Source organism: Rhipicephalus sanguineus, chromosome 8, assembly GCF_013339695.2.
Source record: "Rhipicephalus sanguineus isolate Rsan-2018 chromosome 8, BIME_Rsan_1.4, whole genome shotgun sequence".
Taxonomy (NCBI): domain Eukaryota; kingdom Metazoa; phylum Arthropoda; class Arachnida; order Ixodida; family Ixodidae; genus Rhipicephalus; species Rhipicephalus sanguineus.
In genome coordinates, this window is record NC_051183.1 from 24,258,127 (window position 1) to 24,280,798 (window position 22,672).

General features: G+C 45.4%; 1 protein-coding gene across 1 annotated transcript; it reads left to right on the plus strand.

Moving 5' to 3' along the window:
* Window positions 1–331: 331 nt before the first annotated feature.
* LOC119401562 (pancreatic triacylglycerol lipase) lies at window positions 332–21,848 on the plus strand. Its single transcript, XM_037668463.2, has 10 exons — window positions 332–554; window positions 5,208–5,500; window positions 7,683–7,829; window positions 8,569–8,677; window positions 10,781–10,927; window positions 11,865–12,081; window positions 15,303–15,484; window positions 18,832–18,952; window positions 19,926–20,120; window positions 21,722–21,848. Exons 1-10 carry the CDS (start codon window positions 332–334, stop codon window positions 21,846–21,848), a joined length of 1,761 nt encoding a protein of 586 aa, XP_037524391.2.
* The last annotated feature ends 824 nt before the right edge of the window (window positions 21,849–22,672 follow it).

Here is a 22,672-nt window from a genome sequence, read left to right on the forward strand (position 1 = left end):
TCACATAGTAAATAAATGCAGGTCGTTTCTATGGTATAACAAGCAAATGAAACAGCAGAGTAAACAATGTTCGGCATAAATAAACCAATGAGCAAAAAGGCATACCTGCATGCGCCCGGAAGTGTACAGCAGCGGTCATTGTGCTCCGGCAGCTCAAAATGACGGCCTGGGAAACAAACGACGCAGCCAGGCACACACGGCCGACGACAGTTTCCGTCGGTGCGATGTGGTATAACCGAGCTTTCCCTCTTTCTTTTTTAACTTTCGAAAATGAGGAAAATAACGGTGAAAGAGGGCGGGGGAAAGTGTCAGGACGTTTCGGCTCGACGCTATGTTGCCCTCCTACATTCGCAGAGTGTGCAACCAGTGCGGCCACCTGGCCAGCTGCGGCATCGGCGTCGTCTTTCAGCAGCCCGGTGTTTCCAACGTCAAGAAAGTCGAAGACCAAGAAACAATGGCTGCATTAGTGGTTCGCGTTGGTGTGGTCGTCTTCATGTGCAACGTGGTCGGAGCCGGGATAACGGAGCACGCAACCAAGCTTCTGCGTCGAACACGTGAGTTAGAACGAAATGCTGACCAATGCGTAGACTAAATGACGTCATGAGAGCGAATCTTTGCACACTATTTGCAAGGGTGTACAGCTTCCTACGATATTTACTAGGGAGAACTGTGGCGCTGTTATCGTTCAGGCACCATGAGAATGGTGGGTGGTAGAGTGTTCAACACACTTGTCTAGAACGCTGGAATAGCCCGCTCCGGCATGAGAGCGAATCTTTGCACACTATTTGCACGGGTGTACAGCTTCCTACGATATTTACTAGGGAGAACTGTGGCGCTGTGAACGTTCAGGCACCATGAGAATGGTGGGTGGTAGAGTGTTCAACACACTTGTCTAGAACGCTGGAATAGCCCGCTCCGGCATCAGAGCGAATCTCTGCACACTATTTGCAAGGGTGTACAGCTTCCTACGATATTTACTAGGGAGAACTGTGGCGCTGTGAACGTTCAGGCACCATGAGAATGGTGGGTGGTATACAGTGTTCAACACACTTGTCTAGAACGCTGGAATAGCCCGCTCCGGCGTGTTCAAGCACGCTCTGGCGCCGTGTATACCAACAACAAGTGCTTTGATATATCCCACGATTAAGCATTCATCTTAAGCGGCCATGCATGCTATAATTTGGGCTCTTTCAAATCAGGTGTAAACGGCAAACGTCGTCAGTGCAGTTCGGAGCGCGCCGTTCAAGTGACCTAGACAAGCGTGTGTACCTCTGTACATGGACGTGCCTATACTCCATTTCATATAGTCCGCCGCGGTGGTATAGCGGTTACGGTGCTCGGCTGCTGACCCGAAGGTCGCGGGTTCGATCCCGGCCGCGGCGGTCGCATTTCGATGGAGGCGAAATGGTAGAGGCCCGTGTACTTAGATTTAGGTGCACGTTAAAGAACACCAGATGGTCGAAATTTCCGGAGCCCTCCACTACGGCGTCTCTCATAATCATATCGTGGTTTTGGGACGTAAAACCCCAGATATTATTATTATTATCGTGACAATATTATCCATTTCATATATCAGGTGGAACGCTGTCAAAGCTATGCGAGAAGTTCGGTCAGGAAAGTTCGGTCAGCGAAGTGCGCGAGTTCGCGCGTCTCGCGCTTGGATTTCGTCGTTGTAAACTTGGCCTCCGCGATTGGCTTCGTCTGCGCACAACCGGAACTGATTGCGGAGTCCACGAAACGAAAACAAAGATACGATAAGCGCTCCAGAGCAACCTATTGGCAACCGTATAAACAACGGGGTTTGTTTATTTCTAAGGCAAGGAGTATCTTCATTTATTACTCAGCCTAAGAGCGAAAAAAAATCACATTACGGGTGGTAATGTGGTAAATTAACGAACTATTTGTAGGTGCGAACGCATCTACTGCAACAAGTCTCCCATGCTTCCGTAGCGCTGTAGTTAATGTATGAAAAGGAGTGTAGTCTTCATGCTTGCGGATTGAAATGAACTTGTGGCGTTGTTTATTGTTGCGGTTTCACTTTTGTTTTGTGTACAATAATTGCTCGCTGTGAACCTCGTGAGCTGATCTGAATTGGTCAGCCTAAAAGGGTCAAGGTGGCCAAGTGGGACTGCTGAACATTTGCTGAACTTCGTGTTGCAATAAAACGGCTGCAGGCCACACGGAGCCACACAGATCCGAAGGAACGAAGCTTAGACAAATCCATGTACTACCCATGATTCCCATTCTGGCTGAAGCGCCATGAGTTGCAGCTCCCATAGACATCAGCGCCAGATTTCCCTCAAGTGTGTTTCTGAAAGTATAAGCAAGGAGAACCAAAGACTGCTTAGTTTAATGCCAACATTTTCAAGGGGGACTTCTACCTTCTTTTGTCAAAGAGGCACGTTTTATTTTTTAGGGAAATGCAGACTTACCTTAAGGCACAATGTTCTCTGCGTACGTGTGTATCTTATGTGTGCTGCATGAATTCCTTTGAGTGTGAATTGATGCAGTGTTTCGTGGTATCTCTTGTCACGTAGCCAATGATCATGGCTGGTCGTGGTACTGTAGCGAAGGATGGCTCGTAGTAGGATTGCGCAGTAGGATTGCAGTAGGATTGCAGTAGGATTGCAAGCTTGGACGTGTCCGTAGCAGGACATGTCCAGGCTTCCAGTAGGAACTCTTCCGTCTCCTACTGCAGGCGACAAGAGCTCATGTCGAAGCGACGACAATGTGGTCTGAGCTCCGCGCTTAGTTGATGCTTCCGCGTTTTGTCGTGTATAGGTTTCGAGCAATCGGACCGAAGGGAAATGCCATCCGTCTGAGTACGGCAAGTTGCTGTAAAGGCAGCATTGACGTAGCCAGGAAGGGGGGGGGGGGTCATACCCCCGTATACATGCGCGCACACACAAAAACTCAAGCTGCAATTGGAGTGATGAAATTCGCTGACTGACCGCGTTGCCAGCATAGACTGTTCGAAATAATAGGTCGAGGCACTGTGCGTCTCGTACATGGAGTGAACAAAGTGAGAAATGGCTGGCCGACAGGGTCAGTGGAAGCTCAGAGAAGCTGTAATCCGTGCTTAGGATTTGTATTTGACGCTGCAGGGACTCGTTTAGCTTATTGGCGCATATCGTCTATCGTCGTGTTCTTTAAGAGTTATCATGTCCTTCTTCATAACTGTTCATTATGATCCTTTTCCTAGCGAATTTTACCGCATCACATATGAATGTCTGTCCAAGAGATGCAAACGGATGTAAGACTGGGTGAGTTGATTAGGGTTTATATTTAAAGTAGCTTAAAAGACGGAAGCACAAGGCGAAGAAGACCCTAGGACAAAGTCAGCGCTTTGTCTCGTGCTTGCGTATTCTGCGCTGCCTTAAATATGCCCAAAAGATGTTCAGTTAAGGCTGTTCTGTGTCGAGAAAAACTCATCACACCTATGAGCTTTGATCATCCTATTTACTTTCCCGCCACCCTCCAATACGCGTCTATTGTCACCTCTTCACACACTAGCCTGTCGCACGTTCCCTTTCAGTGAGCAGTGGGGCCAAGGACCATTGAGACCCCGTGACTGTCAGTCACTTTGTGCGAATTTGCGCTCGAGAGCCATTGAGGCGTACCCTACACCAATGGCGTGAGATTTCAATGCGTTTTAAAAGCATGCGCGTGAGAGCGGTGTTGCCAGATATCTATGCCGCGCATTATGTAGTCTACATCCGACTTCAATTCTTTCTATTGGAACAATGTCCACAGCCTGGACGGAAGCACCCAAAGCCACGACAAAAACGTTCTCGCCCATATGTAATACTGTGGGTATAAAATCAGCCATAGGTCATACTATGGGTGGCATTGAGTCCTGTTAGAACTACGGAGTGTTTGAATACCCTCTTCGACGGTCAGTGACCACGCAAACAAGCAGATGAAAATGCACTGGCGCTGAATTCACTGTATAATTTATGTAAAAGTATCACACATTTACGTTAGCTGAAATGAAGAAAGCTTCAACCAGCTCTCGTGACGTCTGGTCACCATGACGTGCCGTCACCTAGGCATCTGATAGGAGTGAAGGACGTCACAGGGACGTCCTCTACGTCGTGGCGACCACACAGAACGACAGCTGGTTGATGCCTTCTTCATTTTGAAATTTGTCGATCACTATGTAAAAAAAACCCTTCTCTCGCTTTACACAAGGCTAAGACTAGGTACACCTGCATGCGCACATCTGAGAAATTTTGGTCCCGTCCGTGTTGAACACGTGTTTTTGCTTTCTATATATATGCGCTTGCTTTATTAAAACATTAGGTTGTTAGTATGCACTTGTGCTGTAGTCTTCGTCTTGTATGACGTCGTATTGCGCTCTTTTTAATCATCGTGAATTACCAACTCGATCATCTTGAATTACCATAACAACAGACAACTTCGATTAAAACTTTTACATAGCATCTATTATAATCAAACAGGAATTAAGAAAGCGGCCTACCTACTGGTACCAACATATCGTTCTAAAAGACGTCGTCAACACACGCATAAAATACAGGAATGCTCCTTCAGAACCACTAGTTTCGCCAACTCCATCTTCTTAGAACCAATTGAAGAATAGAACCAACTCCCTCGAGATATATAGTAAGCTTAAATGACAGCAGTGCTTTTGTCTCATCGTTGGGACTTGTGAGTCATGACATGTGTATTGCGCCTTTTATATCTGTTTGCTATAGCCATGTATTCAAATTTTGGTGGAATGCTAGCTGTTATTGTTTTATGTTGTTGCTATTATATTCTGCATTCTGTTTCCGTGTTCTATCACAGAAAGGTCTTTAAACTATGTCGACTTTGTATGTGCAGCCCCCTGCAATAGTGCCACTGCTGTGTTGGAGGAAGTTTGTAAAAAAAGCAAAAACTCGCCCAACAAGCGCACTGTAGTAAGCGATAGAAGTGTGTGCCAGAGAGAGATAGAGAGAGAGGGAGAGAGAGAGAACCAAATAATGGAAAGACAGTGCGGTTAACCGGAATGGAAACATCTTGGTTCTGATGGCCCTTGAACTTGTCGCGCAACACAAAAAAGCAAATATATGTTTGCTGTCCATGAAGCGTTCTTTCCGAGTCTGTCCTTGTCTCAGACTTCGTTCTTGTTCTCTTGTTATGCGCTGTCGGCCCCGACCGTCCCACTAAGCTCACGGTCAGCTGTTGTCCCATCTCCGTCTCGGCAGTGGGCGCTGCGCCCACGTCGTCGAGCAAGTGCATGCCCGGTCTCGGCTGCTTCGAGAACGACGATATCTTCTACCACGTGATCCATCGGCCAATCAACGTGCTTCCCGACGACCGGGAACGAATCAGCACGCGGTTCTTGCTGTTCACCAAGCGAAACCCGAACGAACCGGAGCTGCTCAGCGCCGACGGCATGATTGGGCCCGTGGAGGACTCCTTCTTCAACGGCTCGCTCAAGACCAAGGTCATCGTGCACGGGTTCATCGATTCGCAGGAAGTCGGCAAGTGGATGAACGTAAGGGTCATGTAGATGCAGCAGAGATTCCTTGCAGACTTGTTTTCACTGACTATTCCTCTTTCTTTTTGACTCACCCAATTAGGCACACTGGTCCCTTCTTTCTCCCCAACCTCCACCCACGTTTTCGCACTTCCCCACTGCTTTCCTTCTAAACCAGCCGGGGTGTTTTAGTCGTGATGGCGCTCGACTACTGACCCAAAGGTGGCGGGCTCGAATCTCGGCCGCGGCTGCCGCATTTCGATAAAGGCCAAATGATCGAGGCCTGTGGGCTTAGATTTAGGTGCACGTTAAAGTACACCAGACGTTCAAAATTTCCGGAGCCCTCCACTACAGTGTTCCTCATAATCACTTCGTGGTTTTGGGACATTAAACCTCACCAATTATTATTGTCTTTTGTTTGGGTTGGAGGAGAGGGTACGAAGCATACGTATACATACACGAGCTAAGGAAAGCAGTTTCAGCCTTGAAGAAGACGAGTCCGCTTGTCGAAACGTCGGCTCCAGCGACATCGGCGTTCACGAATTTTTCATCTTTTGGAAAACTAGTCGTTTCATGTTCGATCTTCCTTCTGCGGAATCAGAAAGAAAGAGCAAGAACTAAGAAAAGAGCGCGGTTCTTTTCTCGCGCTCTTTTCTGGGGTCCTCCTCTTTCTTTCTGTTTGTGCAGCACGTCTAAAGTTCAAGTCATGTAGATGTGTGTTGTAGTCGTTCGAAGCACCGCGACGCGACATGTGCCGGACCTATGACATTCGCTTGCTTATTTAAGGCGAAAGCCATATATGACTCATGTGTTAAAAAATCTCGGAGGATCGGAAGGAAAGGAATTGAGAGTGAGGAGGAAGAAAGAGGGTTAAAGCATAGCATATCCATCCATGGTATAGTATAGTATAGTATAGCGAGGAGTGGGAAAGTTAAAGGAGTACTGACACGAATTTAAAAAATTTTCGGATTGTTGCTCTAATTAAAAATACTGGTGTCGAGAAACCTAAAACGAGTACTGTGGTGCCTGGGAATGCATCGTATATATTTTAATTACCGCTACCTTAAAAATACACTTTCGGTTTCGACATCGAGGGGACGGCTTCTCAGTGACGTATCATATCAGTATGACGTCACGGGGATACAGGAACTCGCGATATACTCGCAGCAAATCCGTCATCTGCTCGTGGTGCACATAAACAACGATTTGTGAACTGTCGTCCAGCGACCCTGACAGTGGTTTCTGCGATGTAGGCTGCATGCAGGACGCAGAACTCGCAAACTCGGAAGAACTGTCTTGACTCGTCGGGATAATGCCCATTGCAGTGGGGCTGGCTTGCAGATGCTCAGCGACGAAAACTTCAGTCAAATTAAAATATTTTATACGTGTTCTCCGACACCGGTGTGTGGACAGCGTTGACACTGCATACCAAGGAAACGGAAAATGTCGCTTTTGTGATGTCTCAAAATCGTGTCAGTACTCCTTTAGGTGAAAGTGAGGAGCAGTGATGTGAGGGGAAGGATGATGGAAAGGAGGAGGGGGAGGGGTAAAGCATAGCAACATATAGCATACGATATAGCAAAGAGTTGGGAAAAGTGTGTGGCGGTGAGGAGCAGTTTGTGAGGATGAGGGGGAAAGCTGGAGGGGAGAGCGTGAAGCATATGATACTCACGTATAGTATAGTATAGTATAGTATAGTATAGTATAGTATAGTATAGTATAGTATAGTATAGTATAGTATAGTATAGTATAGTATAGTATAGTATAGTATAGTATAGTATAGTATAGTATAGTATAGTATTGTATAGTATAGTATAGTATAGTATAGCATAGCAAGGGACTGGGAAGGGGAAGTGAGGGCAAGGGACAGTGACGTAAGGATGAGGAGGAGGGAAAGGAGGAGGCAGGGTATAGCGTAGTATTGCGGAATCGAGTGGAGGAAGGCGGCGAGTTGGAGGTTGCAGAAATGCAGGTTGTCAAGGGGAGAGGAGATTCCTTCAGCGCTGAACCATGCCCATCTTAGCCTACCTTTACATCGCTTCACATTTCATCGCTGAGGCTTCCCGTCAGCTCCGCGGTACATTGGTGTTTACGTCGTGATGTCATCTAAGGCCACGCATAACTTGTTTTCAATTTCTCACTTCATGCTCTAACGGGTAGATAAGTGCAGTGACTGAATGTTCTCTGTCATTTGCCACAGACCATGAAGGACGAGTTTCTGAAGCACGACGACTACAACGTGATCGTGGTCGACTGGAGCCGAGGCAACGGACCACCGTACACAAGAGCAACGGCCAACACGAGAGTGGTAGGGGCCGAGCTCGCGTTGCTCATATCGACACTGCAGGTGAGTGCTCGGTGAATTCACAAAGTTATTAAGCGATCGTACTTGCTCATCGCCTGTAGAGGCCCGAAGTATCCTAAATAAGACACAAAATTAAGGCACTCAGCGGAAAAACAAGACAACTGGACATTGTTTCAGATAAACGTCAGATATGAGCTCCAGCGGGTCCGTAGTGAAGCTAGGTTTAAAGGCCAACGTAGTATTCTTATATGCATGCAGTAGAGGGAGTTGTGGCACACTTAGTGTTGTAGGTGTCGACGAAAACAACACTGGCTCGAAAGCCCAGGTTACATTTGATAGTGGGTCCTTTAAAGTGTTGGGATAAGTGGGAGGATGCAGAATATCAAGAGTGAAATGGCCACGCCGTAAGGATCACAAGTGCTCGAAGATTTAACAGATAGGCAGCTTATCCACAACAAAACCATGGTTGATAAATTGCGACTGCCTGACCAAGCACCCAGTTGTGGAGTAAAAAAAATGAACACACGCTGCTGGCGCAAACCTAGTCACGCTTCATCTAACGTATGAAGAAGTATTTGCTTCATGCTCTGTATTCCGTCGAACCATCCTCATCCTTCTAAGGAAACACGAGAAAGCGTTCACGTGAACAATGTTTAGAGTCCATAACGCGTTTGCGGTTGCTTTAAGTTTAACGTTGGAGTGTCCGTCGCACCTGATCCGTGAAGTTATCTTGTTTGATCCCGATTTGAAGTTGATGTTTAGTTTCATCTTTCAATTTCAGAATGCGACTGACGCGTCTCCAGCGGATTTCCACATCATAGGGCACAGCCTTGGCGCACAGATAGCTGGCTATGCCGGCGAGCGCATCGACAAGATCGGAAGGATCACTGGTGAAGGACATTCTTGCTTTGACGCATTTATGAGCGAAGGTGCAACAATGTAGTGATCATAGTTTCATAAGCACAAAAAGTATGAAATAGATCTAACCACCTTGTAGTTGTAAGAACAAGCATCACATCGAGCTCTTTGCTCATTTGAGAGATTTTATCTTAATCTGTCCTAATTTAACCATGACTTTACCACATGCTGATTTTAAACATAACATTACACAGAATATCTACAGTGTGATGCACTCTGAAAAAGAACGCCTCAATACTACGCCGCAATAAAATGCACCCGTCATGTGCGTTAAAGGCACGTAGATTGCCCTGCGCGCGTGGATGTATTTATTTCTTACGAATAATGGCACTCATTATATTTATAGTGTCATAGCCATTTACAGTGCCATCGACAAATATTGATGGTATAGACTACCAATAGTTATATGCCCATGCCAAGAGTAGGTCATTCTATGTACGTTTTCGTTAAGGAGCCACATTGCGCACATGGCATCCAGGAATGAGTACCAGTACTGCAGAAATACCCACCTGTAAGTGACATGTGTGCTCCGAAAAAAAAAAAAAAAATCGCCAACGGTTACAATGCTGCCTAATGCGAATTCTGAGCGCAGCTTCGTGTTGGGGCAAGGCTAAGTGTGTTTGAAGTTTTGGATTTCCGCAATGTATCGACTACGCCATAAATCATAATTTTTGTGAAGTAGGACAACACCCACTACGCCATTATTCGTCTTTCTGTGGATAAGCGAGGTACCGCTACACATCTGTAAGGTATTATGTGCTTTGCTGATGCTGCATGTGGCTGATGACGATGAAGAATTATGGCTGAGCACTTTGCAGTAGGTGGGAAGCATTAAAGAGAAAATAAAATTCGAGGAGGAAAGGGATGCAGAGAAGCCAAGACACTAAGAAAATTTCGGTAACCCCGTACCTGCATGGTTTTCCACGTAAACTTTAGAAGGTGGCCACTAAATATGGTGGGAGTGTAGTTTTCTCGGCAAGAAACAAAATAGGGTGTGTTTGACCTGCTGTAAATAATCTGCACGAAGACAAGCCCAATAGTATCGCTAAGAAGTGTTCAAAGCGTCCTGATCCCCGGGTTGTGGATTGCAAAAGAAACGTAGCTTACAAGATCTCGTTCAAGTGTGTCCAGTGCTGTGTAGGTGAAACCGGCCGATGCTTGAATGTAAGGTTAAAAGAACACTCGGCCAACCTCAAGGGAAGGCCTGACACGCATTTACCAACGCATTACATTATGTGCGTTGGTAATAGAAATCGTGTAGTCCATTGTGTAATAAAACTGCTGTTGTGTATGTTCCCCTTAATGAGACAAGAGAGATTGTAGAAGCTTGGCATATCTCCAAACTTCAAGGCGCACGTGTTAGTCATCCGTCCATCGCATTTAATGAAGACGAAATTTACTTTCTAAACAAGATGTGATAGGGTATTCGTTTTGTTCATGGTTTTGTTGTTTTTATGTAAATGAATTTGCGATGCCATGTTGCTCATGCGTGGGAATGTATAGATGTGCTTTCTTACGGAATATAGGTCACTTAATTTTTTGTTAGTCCCTTGTGTACTTTTTTTCGTTGTGTCTTCGTGTGGTGTGCGCAAAGTTTCCGCTATGAAGACTGGTTAAGAACCAGGTTTACGTGGGATTCAAATAGGTATAATCGTGTACATTCATTATGAGAACTTGGCTGCGCAAGCAAACAGGACACAGAAGGAGTTGGACACAAAGAAGTTCCGATTGAGTCTACGAAGAAATGTATACCATAAACAACACAAATACAGAGGGAAATACACGAGGGAAGGGTCAACGGAAATCAATCTACCCCCGTATTTTTTGTGGTACATATTTCTTCTGTTGATAAATCCAAGTTTCAGTGCGCGCTTTCATTGTTTCCCGCTCTATCTGTGTCCCGTTTCTTTGCGCTGGCAAATTTCCATAATGAATCCATACCAACTAGCCCACATATCAACCCTTCAGTATAGTATATACCATTAGAGGAGCTTTCCAGCGATCCCTGTGTTCTTGCAGAGTGCATAGTCGATTGTGTTTTCTTTGCCGAGAGTGTCCTTGTGAAACGTTTCCAGGACTGGACCCGGCTGGACCGTACTTCTTCCACATGCCGCCTGCCGTGCGGCTGGATCCCACCGACGCAGCCTTCGTCGACGTGATCCATTCCGACGCGAGCCTTCCGTTCAGCTTCATCGCGAACCTCGGCTTCTTCAACGAAAAAGGTAAGCGTGGTCCCGATCGTGGTTTTACGAAGGCGACTCAGTCATCATAGGGATCACGTGCCGCACTGCCGGGCTGCTTGCAGCACTAGCAATGGATGGAACATGTGCCAATCAATCAATCAATCAATCAATCAATCAATCAATCAATCAATCAATCAATCAATCAATCAATCAATCAATCAATCAATCAATCAATCAATCAATCAATCAATCAATCAATCATGTATCAGTGCACATGTGCCCTACATACTAATCCTTAAAATCTTCGAGAGATTCTTCATGCACCCAAATGAAAAAGCCGTGGTCGAACGCGGTTACACCAACCTCGTAGAGCGATAGCAGCAAGTATCGAGGAAAGCATGCCGCGGTGGTTTCTAGCACGCCGGCACCCCAGCGTGGCAAGAAGCGTTACTCTGTCCGCAATTGCTTTGTATTGCTTTCGCTGGAGTCACGTGAGAGCAATTGAGTCCTCTAGGCGCTCTCTCCCGCCGGCCCGCGGCTCTAGCCGACCGTCGGAGAGGGGTACGTGGGAGAAGAGAACAAACCGACACTGCGCATGTCTATTGCTATGACGACGCACGTGCGAGGAGGCTCAGCTACAAGGACAAACGCATGTACAAGAACGTTTTCTGGGTTTGCACAGGGAGGAGAGACCTATCACGCTAAAAGTCTTCAGTATTGTTTATGTTAATTGCTTTATTACCTCAGCGCCCCGTGCCATACCCTAGTTCTTGTATTAAGAATGGTTGGGGTTTTACGTCCCAAAACCACGATATGATTATGAGGGACGCCGTAGCGGAGGGCTCCGGAAATTTCGACCAAGCACAACTCTGATGAGGAAACGTCAGCTGGCACAGTGTAGATGCCTCGTCAATGTGGACACTTTTGCGTGGGAGTGGTGTGCTTGCACGGATTGTTGTGTTTGCTGCACACGCAGGCTTTGGAATTGATCAGCTGGTCGGTCACATGGACTTCTACCCGAACAACGGGAACAAGCAGCCGGGATGCCGCATGCAGCACATTAACAGTCTCCTGCTGGAAGGCATGCTGGAGAGCGTGCGTCGCCTCGCAGCCTGTGACCATCAGAGATCTGTGGACTACTTTACTGCCACCATCAACAGGAGGCTATGTCTGCCAGTAGGAGTGGCTTGCAGGTAAAACCAACCGAGGAAAACGTTGGGAAAACCCACTTTTCTGAGAAATAAAGTTTCACCCCCACCACCACATTCGGTTGAAACGAAGTTCCTGATTTGAAAAACTTGACCCTAATGGCCTTTTCAGTGTACTCCTATGATGCCCTTTCCTGAGTGCAAATGCACAGTGTTCGATTATTCAAACGCGATATCAGAGCGAGGCTGCTGGCAGTGGGGCGACGGTGAGGGCGACAGCGTTCGTGACACGTGGTGACTGCATCCAGTAGACATCCGTTCGGTATGTGGATCTTGGTAGCGCCGGCGGAGCGCTGCTTGCCATGGCTTCAAAACACTGCGCTCACGTGCCGCGCCGCGTGAATTGGCTGGAGTTGGCGGGCGTCCGTTACGAATGGTTGCAGCGCTCCGCCGGAACCACCGCAAACCACAGTCTGAACGACTGTTTACTATATGCAGTCACCACGCATTACGAACGCTGTCGCCCACACACTTACCCTCACCGGCAGCACTCCCGCGCTCCGAGTTTCGCGTTTCACTCGCCGATCACTGTACCCTGTAAATGAGTGTAACTTAAAGAACAGCCGATTGTGAAGTTTCTGTTGCAATCCGGATAGGAATCGTGGCAATGCTCAGAGGTTGTATGGTTTTGTGTTTCTTTAAGTTTCGCTTAGACTGGTTCTACTCGGTGTTCATAACGCGGCATTTACATCCACTCTTGCATCGCGACTAAAAACCTGTGATGTTAGCATCAAAGAAAGGATTTCTCATAAGTTACTGAAACACCAGAGACAAGAAAATCTTTAAAGGGACCGACAACTGCCCAGAACACGAAATGAGATGACTGCACTGATGGAAAGATTGTCCGTCGCACTGACTCAAACGAACCCTGTTTATCTCGTGAGAGGTGGATTTATATTTTTATTTTTTCATTGAAAGTCGCGAAAAATGACATTTGGCGCCTCTGGCGGCAAAATCATAAACGGTCCGATGAAGCCGGTCACATGACCATTGATTGGTGTATGCGTTCGATGACTTTTCTGTTAGTACTGAAATATTGTTAATTTCTTTATATTAAAAGACATTACTCCATAAAAATGTACATATAGGCCTGCGTTAGTTGTATGCAACAAAGTGGCGCTGCCTTCGCTTGGCGTAATGATCCCATGCCGGGACAAGCCATCCATGTCACAGGTGCAGGCAACCTTGGGCGCAGGCGCACACAACGCTGTACAAATACCGAGAAGGTGTATAAAGCCACATCATCTCATTGTAACAGCTTTCTATTTTCAAAAATGGTTTGAAAGCTCAAAATAAAGGTGGTTAAACACATGGAGGAAGGAATACTAAGGAGAGGCCCTGACGTCACATTCATGAAGCCCCCACATCGCAAACACCCGCATCGAAAGCGAAGCGCAGCTCCTAGCGAAAGCGCAGCGAAACATTTCGCGACTTCCGTTGCGACGTTTGCAAGCGCATGCGCGCATCGCGAAACTTTGCAGCCTTTTTTTGTTTGTTTGTTTTTCGCCGTGCAAGCGATGTAGTCGATTCACGCATGCTGCTCTTTGTGTGTGTTCTTTAGGAAAGCTACGCAATGCCCAGCTGTTGCGTATACCCGGTGCAAATCGCGTGCACTGCGGACAGTATCGGGTGTCACTTTTCATGTGTACGTATACGTTCGCTTCATGGCTGATCACTAAGGCACGGTATTTGCGTGCGAAGCTCTCGGATGTGCGCTCTGTTGCTTGTTACTCATTCTGTCAACTCAGAACTCATTTGAACTTTTGTTTTTGGCGTCTGACGCGCCGTACATAACATGCGCTGAAGGCATCGTACGTTTTAGAGGCTGTGTCGTTCAACGAAAGGGCAATAAACTTTTGTTGTTATTATCAGACTACGTGATGTATATATTGTGCGGTGTGCGCTCGCTGCGTGCTTATGTTGTGTGCGCACTGGAATTACAAACTTTACGTGCACGATCGCCTATGCAACACAGCGGGGTCCTCTTTTCGACGTGAAGTTACGTCAACTATAGGTTGGCGTTGCGCCGAATAGCCACTGCGCTCATTCCCTATACACGAGCAAAGAACCGCTAATCGGGCAATAGATAGGGAAATCGGGCTACGAGAAAGGAAAAGAAAGATCTAACGCCCAGCAGAACGCGTAACTGACTGCTAGGTGAGTTCGCATACGGTGATGTAGGGGCTGAATGTTTCTGATTTACGTACCGGTACTTTCTGTACTGCTGCACAAATACGCTCCACGAAGAATTTCAGCACGCAGTGCTCGGACCTGTCACGCACGAACAGCCTGGTAAACGTCTGCTTGCAACGTTTTACTACGTGCAAACCGCACAATACGCGCTATGTTTACGCCGGGACTACAAATCTGAGCAGAAGCGAACCACCGCGGAGAGCACGCCGCGGGGCGTCTGCTGTTTTGTTTGCCCCATACCGGTTTGTTTGCCCCATAAATCTGACGTCACTTCCGCCACACTTTTCGCAATGCATTGGAATGCGATAGTTTTTCCTTCCTCCATGGTTAAACATAGCTACAGTAACTCCTGTGAAAGCAGAACAACGACAGCTTTCACAAGGGCTAGCGGCATCGCTATCAATTCTCAGCGTTGCTGGAGCAAGCGTTCATGCGTATTTGGAGCCTTTCAGATCGAAAAATACTGCTTATAAAATAACTACGTGCTTTTAGGATAAACCACTGCAGCTACAAACGCTACGAAGGGTAAGCTTCCTGTCGCGCCGTAAAAAACTGGGTCGAGAAAAATCAGTTGTCGGTCCCTTTAAGAGGCGGTGTCGCTGGAGCCAACGTTTCGGCAAGTTGTCTTGTCTCCTTCAAGGCAGGAACAAGACCCCCCACCCCCTTGTTCGAGAATTTTTCATATCTTCAATTCTCCATTGTATCGATCGCCTTGCATAGAGCGTCTGCACACGGTGGTGGCCAAAAGAAGAGTGCTTTATTGATAACAAATGGAACGCTTGTGAACAGCGTTGCCAGGCGATGGTAACAGTGTGCGCTCTTGGTTGCGCACACTGTTACCATCTTGACTGCCTGTTGCATCCATCTTTCCTTCTGCCTTGGCTGAAACACCGGAGATGCAGTCGCCAACAATGACATTAGTACATTAGTTGGTCGCTTTGACAGTGCACTGCAGACTTTGGCTCAAGGCTTTCGAATACCACACTAAGCTAAACACCTTTGACTCGATGCAGGTCGTGGGAAGAATTCACGGCTGGTCGTTGTGGAGGCTGTGCCTCTCGTCGGGGCCGATGTGCCGTCATGGGCTTTCTTGCTGACCAGGTTCGCAGGCTACCTCGGAAAAGGAGCAGCGAGCGCACTCGAGGAAATTCCCTCAAGCTTTACCTGAAGACAAACCCGGAGCCGCCGTATTGCCGTGAGTGATGCGCGTCGAACTTTGCTTCCCTATGTGTCCGCCTCGGTGGTACAGTGGTTACGGTGCTCGGCTGCTGACCCGAAGGTCGCGGGTTCAATCTCGGCTGTGGCGGTCGGCTTTCGATGTATGCCAAATACTAGATGCCCGTGTACTGTGCGATGGCAGTGCATGTTGAAGCCCGCCAGATGTTTAAAGTTTCTGGTGCCCTCAATTACCGAGGGCCTAATAATCATATAGTGGCTTTGGCACGTGAAACCACAGGTATTATTATTATTATTTCCTTCCCTAGGAAAGAGAGAGAAGGCTGTTTATTGAAGAACGGAAAACTCTGCTGTTGTATATGAAAGCGCCTACGCGCTACTATATACAGAGGAAGGGGACTGAGGACAAAAAGGCCCTAGGAGCACGAGGGCACGAAAAAAAAAAAGAAAATAGCATATGTTCGGACTATGTGCAAATGAGAACAATGGTTGTGATGTAAGCTAGTTCAGAATTTAACAATTAAGCTATTGTCCTCGAGGAGCATATGAAAAGAACTTTGTTGAAACAGCGCTCACTAGACGACGACGAAGTAAAAGAAGGCGCAGGACAGGCGCTGTTGATGATGATGATGATGATGTTCCTCTACACATGGCTCATACCCACTCTGGGGGATTGGCCAAGAATTGTAGATATGAAAATTTAAAACTGCTAAGTTAACACAAAAGACAAGCACACATAAAAAGAACTAGTGCAATAATTATTTCTACATTAAGCCCAGACTTCTCATCCTAACTAGAAATTAGAATAATGAAATTACTGTGGTACCGAACGTCTTCTTTTTTATTGATTTTTTTTTTCTTATTGATTCATTGCTATTATCAGAACAGGTTTGCATTTAAGAACTTAAAAACACATTCGTTTTGTTTCCTGAAGGAAAGCAATTACGGCATCAAAAACATTCCTGTGGCTGACGCCCAAATCCGAAGCACCGAAGGTGAGAATAGCGTCTATTGTTAAAAATATCCCCAACTTAGCACAATGGGTTTCAAGAAGTCTTTTTCTTTGTAATATATAGCGGCGACACGATAAAAAATAATGCTCTATCGATTCGATTTCTGAACAAAAGTGACAGAGGGGAGATATCACCAGACCAGCCCTGTGTGCATATAGATTCAACGGGGGCACTCGGCATCGTAATCTAGTTAATAATACTTCTAATTGTCTAGTTTGACACCACTGAATTTTCCATGGAAATTTTAGATGTCTAAATTCTGTCCATGAAGTTATTGATTCTATGGCGTCTGCTCGAAGGGAAAATTTCCTATACCTAATCGCAGTTATGCTGGCTACTACAGGGAGGACCGAAATTATTGGACCGTTCAATGCCGCTCTCGCTAGTGTGTCGGCCATTTCATTTATTTCTAATCCACAATGGCCAGGTACCCATAATAATTTCAAAATTTTCAACTGTGGAGGCACTAGCGTAAGGAGCGTTTTTAAGGCAATTGATTTTGATGACATTGTTAGAGATGTACATACTGACAGGGAATCTGTTATTATTATTGCGCAATGGTCGTTCAAATCTAGTTTTCGCAGCGCCAGTATAATTGCCGAGAGTTCAGCTTCAAACACAGGGGTGAAGTCCGGCAGTCTTAATGAAAATGACCAGCCAAGCGAAGGGGAGTAAATACCTACGCCTGCCTTTTCGTCAATTACTGAAGCATCTGTGGCTACTATATTTTTTGTTTTCGCGTGTGTAAGATAATCTTGCAGCCGACTATTTAACACCCTGTATGATTGAAATTTAGGCTTAGAGGGGAAAATCTCATCGAATTCTATCTTAAGATTCTGATTGGACACATTTGCTGCAGGCCCATCTCGAATCTTCACGTTTATCCGGTCTAGCTGCTTCTGAACAAAAATAATCTGTGGTGTACGAAAACGTGGCCAATGAGCAAGAAAAAAGGAGTCTGGCTCATTGTCCTGTGCCTTCTTTTACTTCGTCGTCGTCTAGTGAGTGCTGTTTCAACAAAGATGAACGCATACCAACTCGCTCAAGCTTCCATTCATATGAAAAGAAGTTTATTAATGTCCTCAAAGAACATGAAAAGAAACATTACAATCTGACGTTGCTGCGAAGGAAAAGGCATTTACCTAAGTAATTTCCCGAGATCTAGAGGTACTTGGGAAGTTTAGCATATTCTACTTTGGAGACGAGTTATTTCTTCTCTTTATGCCTGGCATCATAAAAACAAAACTTGTTCGTCCCATAACCACTACATCCAGTAACTTCCTATGAAACATGATGAGATAATATCTATCTCGTACATATTTTCATAGTGCGTATGGAACTAATCAATATCAGAGTCATGAAGCCGTCAGTTCGTTCTTTTTTACGGCCGGCTCGGTTCTTGTCCAGGAACTCGTAGATTTGGCACTTGCTTGTAAAAAAAAGTGAAGCACTGCATTATTAGAACTTTGTTGTGTATGTAAACACGGCTTCTTAAAAAATATTGGTGCCATTACAAGCTAAGCGAGGCATCTTCCCTGCTTATAATGCGCGCCATCCTGAAGTGTGGTATGAATCGAAATGCAGAACCAGCTACGGAAACCAAATGTTAAAATTTCAACTGCCTGCACTTCTGAACCGCATAATAATGGCAGACAACATTAACGTATCTAGTAGACCACCAAAGAACTGCGTTTAGTATTTCTATAGTGATGTGACATGGGGACTACGTATTTTCTGCCTCTGTATGCTTTCATTATAATCGCCTGTTTTTGTAGCAACGTTTTGAAACTCATACACCTTCGTCCTAGTAAGTTGTGCTCACTATAAAAATAAAAAATTCAATTTCAGTTTCAAGTCATCCTTGGGACAGGTGCTGGAAAATACGCAGGGATGCCTACAATGCAAAAAAAACAACAACAGAGAAACAAAAAACTGACTCTTGGAGAAGACTAAGCTTATTAAACAATCAGTAAGCTTTTCGACGCGTGGAATGGGTGTACGCCCGTGAATTTTACGTAAATGTAAGTTTTGAGAAATCAAAGGTGTGGAGAACAATAAAGGTTTACTTAGTTATGTTGCTAGTATTCATTGTCAGAATCATATGACAATGATACTGCGCCGCACTAGACAAGCTGTAGGATGAGATCAGAATACTTTGCTGATAACTAAGCACAGAACCCTCACTGCGGCTTACTTTACAAATCAGCGAAAACTAACAACAAAAACCGGAAGCAGGGCGCGGATTGTTAATCTCTGCAAAATCTTGCGTTTCTTCTGAAGAGGACTGTTTCATCAGGAAAAGCGTGTCTGTAATGTTTTTTCTGACTTTGTCCCATTTCAATGATGTTCCAAGTGTTTCAGTACCAAATAATTGTCAAGACCACAAAGTCTGTGCCACTATGGGATCTCTTCGGTGACGTCCAGTTGACGCTGCCAGGCGTGGACCAAAATATTGCCATAAGGATGCACAAAAGGTACCGCCGATTAAACCACTGTGTTCACACTGATGCCTTGCACGTCGATCACAATGTTCCTAGAGACTTCTCTCAATACATTGCAATGATTCTTCTCTACTAACTTACGTCGACGTGTGCCAAAAATATAATGGGATATACTTCTAAACAACGGCGTATCTGCATATTCACAAACATGATATAAGCGACCTATTTTAAATCACGGCACTCACACCATTTCTTGAGTCTGCACGTTGTTGAAAGTGTAAAAACTTCAAATAAAAGCATTCTCATTTTTTTAGGATTTATTCCATCGGCTATTACCACACAACACTTATACGCCATGACTGATCCGAGACATAGATGAAAGCGGATGGCTCAATTGGCTCACACACTACCGACCAAGTGGTCCAAAATGCCATGTGGCACTGAGACATAAAAGTTATCAACGCAGTTACTAAATTCAAGAAATTCTTTCTTTTCATGTATACGAACATTCATTGCTTGGAAAAAGAAATAATTTCGTTTTTAATGTAAACTTGTGTCGATGATGTTCTGACGCGCTCAATTATTGATCTCGTTCTTTTGCATATTTTCGCAACTCTTTCCGCCTTCCTGCCGCTAAACTAATAATAACGCCCTTATATTTGCCTTGATAATCAGTGATTAGCTTTTCTGGATTTTAAAATCTAAACTGCACAAAGCTTTTCTTGTTTTATTCTAAACAGCTTGATACTCATTTTTTTTTTCCAAAATTCTTTCATATTTAGGGCTTCTGCCATTTCTCCTATCACTGCTATTCGTTCATTAACAAATGTCTCCAACACAACGCTGCCCTCCTCCCCCCTTCGCCCCACCCCACAAAAAAGAGGAGGCAACACTAATTCTTGACTTGGGTGTCTGGTAGTAGCACTCGAACTACCAGACAACCAAAGAGTCCGGTATTTAAGGAGTTGGGTTCCTTGAAACTTTCGTTATCCTTTTGTTTTTGCAGTCCACATAGCGCGAAGCCCGGCGTGAAGTACACCTCTCTGCTCACGACAAAGAAGAGACTGTTCGACGTTCAAAACGTGACATTCCACTGGAAGACACTGGCTGGTCGACGGGAAGACAGCGAGAGAATGGGACCCGTTCCACGAATCCTGTACTTCAAGATTCGGCCCCTAGATATGCACGTGCTCTCGAAAAGGCGAGGCCGCGTGCAACCTTTGGTTTGCCTTCCTTATTACGAGACCGATAAATGATGATGAATATGACGATGACATTTTAACGATTGTCGGGGAAATGACAACGGATGCATCGCCCGTTGCGTGGGCAGACACGACGCATTCGCACGAGATATGCGCGCAGATTATGATTACTGGATAAGGAAACTAGCTTCCACAGATATATATGAAAACGAATGAGCAACGGAAGGAGCAGGCTGACAACTGCCGTCGCAAGGGGCGGAATGTCTGATGAAGGGCGGCACTTTTTATATATAAGCAGACATAAACATCAAGCTTAAAATCTCAGAGGCCATTATTTCAGAAGTGGAGTGGCTACCTGAGACGAAGGACGGTGTTCCTTTTCTCCCGGTAGTAATAAATAGGGAGGTAGTCACTGTTTAAAATATATCCCCCCGCGACGTTTTGCAGTAGAAACAAGTCTCTATGAATATGAACTTGCGTGTGGTATGTGCCGGAAGTAGTCGCGGCGACGGAAAGACGTAAAGGCCGCCATGTTCTGGGCACCACATACATCAAGCTCAGTTGCGCTGGTTACCACAATGTGCAAAAGGGATGCTCATATGAACCACTTATCGTGATGCGTAATTTACTGTAAGATCCGAAGCATGATTCAGCTTAATAAAGGAAGAGGGTGGGGGGGGGGGACTTGTGATAGGGCGGTTTGAACAATGTGTAATTTTCAAACGTCGTTGAATAGAAGCCAATCTCACATTGACCGACCAAGAGAAGTAGCTAAGGCCGCTAAGGCTTGGATCGAGAAGACCATCCACCGCTGAGCTGAGAAACCACCCGCGCATGATGATGATGATGATGATGATGATGATGATGATGATAATGATGTCCCACGGGAATGGCTAACGCCCACCCTAAGAAACTGACCAAGAAACGAATAATTTCTTTCAAATGAACATCTGTGAATTGTATGACAATTGCGAAATTTAAAAGTAATCAATATAAGTTACTAATGGTAACTTACGAATTGAGAATCGAAACGGCCCTGATTCAAATAAAAATTTGTCACACATCTATTGTGACTTATCTCTTGATTTTTCACACATCTCTGTGACAATGTCCTAATGAGGCGGTCGCTCACAAAGGTAGAATTTTGAGGTAGCGAGGTTCGATCGAATGCGATTAAACGCTGCTTTGAGAATTTTTTCCTCAGTAAGCGGAAGTGACTGCATGATAAAGCGTTCGATTGATTCGATTGATTTGCCGTCCAGCAGGCCTGCGAGGCGGAAGAGAATCAAGACCTCGACGTCCCCACGTGGGAGACCTAAGGCTTGGTCGGCGAAAGCTCTGCAGTACTATTAAAAAAAGTTGTTACCAACCAATTCTTTATTACAAAATAAACACAAATGAGAAAGAGCCAGACCAGCTCCATGCATGCAGTAGTTTAACTTCGAAACGCGATAAGAGGACTTTCTGTTCGTGTGGAACAGAGATATCCACGCTAAGGGAACAATAGCTGTCGGTGCTGGTTTAGATGGGTAAATAAATTATTACTGGCCATGTGAATGTGATTAAAATTTCTCCCCTTTTTCTGTCGCTCAATCTGCAGGACGAGACGCACTGAGACGTGGAAGTTCTGCAGGGGAGGCCGTAAAGGAATGCCGCTTGTCCCAGGGGACCTGGTTCTTCAACCTCACGATGAATGCATCGGCGACGATGACGAAATGGAACTCTGAGAGATCAGTGAAAATGCTGACTCATTACGGTGACATGTTTTGTATCACAGTCTACTCCAATCGAAATAACGTTGCTGGTACACAAATACAGTTACTTATCGGCAGCAATGTGCCCCGGGTAAATGTATTGCTTAGCTCTAAACAAAGTATTTTTTTTTTGATAATCCCTGCTCTCCAGCTAAGACTGATAGACATTAGAGAAACGAAACTTGCCAACACATGATCCTGCGTGCACGAAGGCCTAGACCAAGATCACATTGGCTGAACATTGGAGGACAATGGTTCAGAGTAGCTTTGCCGTATCTAGCTTCTTTTATGAACAAATTGTTAAAGTAATAAGAGAACGTCTTTGTGAACTTAAGCTTTCTTCTTGTGGTGTGTCCAAGAGCTGCCAAGAAAAGTTTTCTTATTATTCAGTCGCCATAACATCCTTCTTTCAAAGTATGAAACTCTCCTTGCTAATACTTATATGTAGCTTTGATGTGGAATCTAGAATTTTAAGACAGAAGATGGGAAGTTCTACCGTTTAGACGGAATATCTAGGCAAGTTCAGGGGATGCGCCGCTGGAATACCTTGACTAAAGTATTGCATTCTTACTTCCTTGTAGTATGCACAAGTAGTAACCATGCTTACCAGCACCCTCTAAACACTTCATCATCAAACTTAAAAAAAAGCACCACACTCTGTTCTGCATCCCTTCTTAATTACAAAACGTAAATAAATAAATGACCACGAATTGTCAGTGAAATCTACTGAGGCTTATCCCACGCCAAATTTTTGTTTGTCGTTTTCAGGATTTATGCGCACGCATTTGCATCAAATG

Bases quoted from the DNA above. Each gene is read 5' to 3' on its own strand.
- LOC119401562 (XM_037668463.2), top strand. From the start codon at position 332: ATGTTGCCCTCCTACATTCGCAGAGTGTGCAACCAGTGCGGCCACCTG. The intron at 15,485-18,831 runs GTGAGTGATGCG...TGATGTTCCAAG, and splicing joins CCCGGAGCCGCCGTATTGCC to TGTTTCAGTACCAAATAATT. The intron at 18,953-19,925 runs GTACCGCCGATT...TTGTTTTTGCAG, and splicing joins GCCATAAGGATGCACAAAAG to TCCACATAGCGCGAAGCCCG.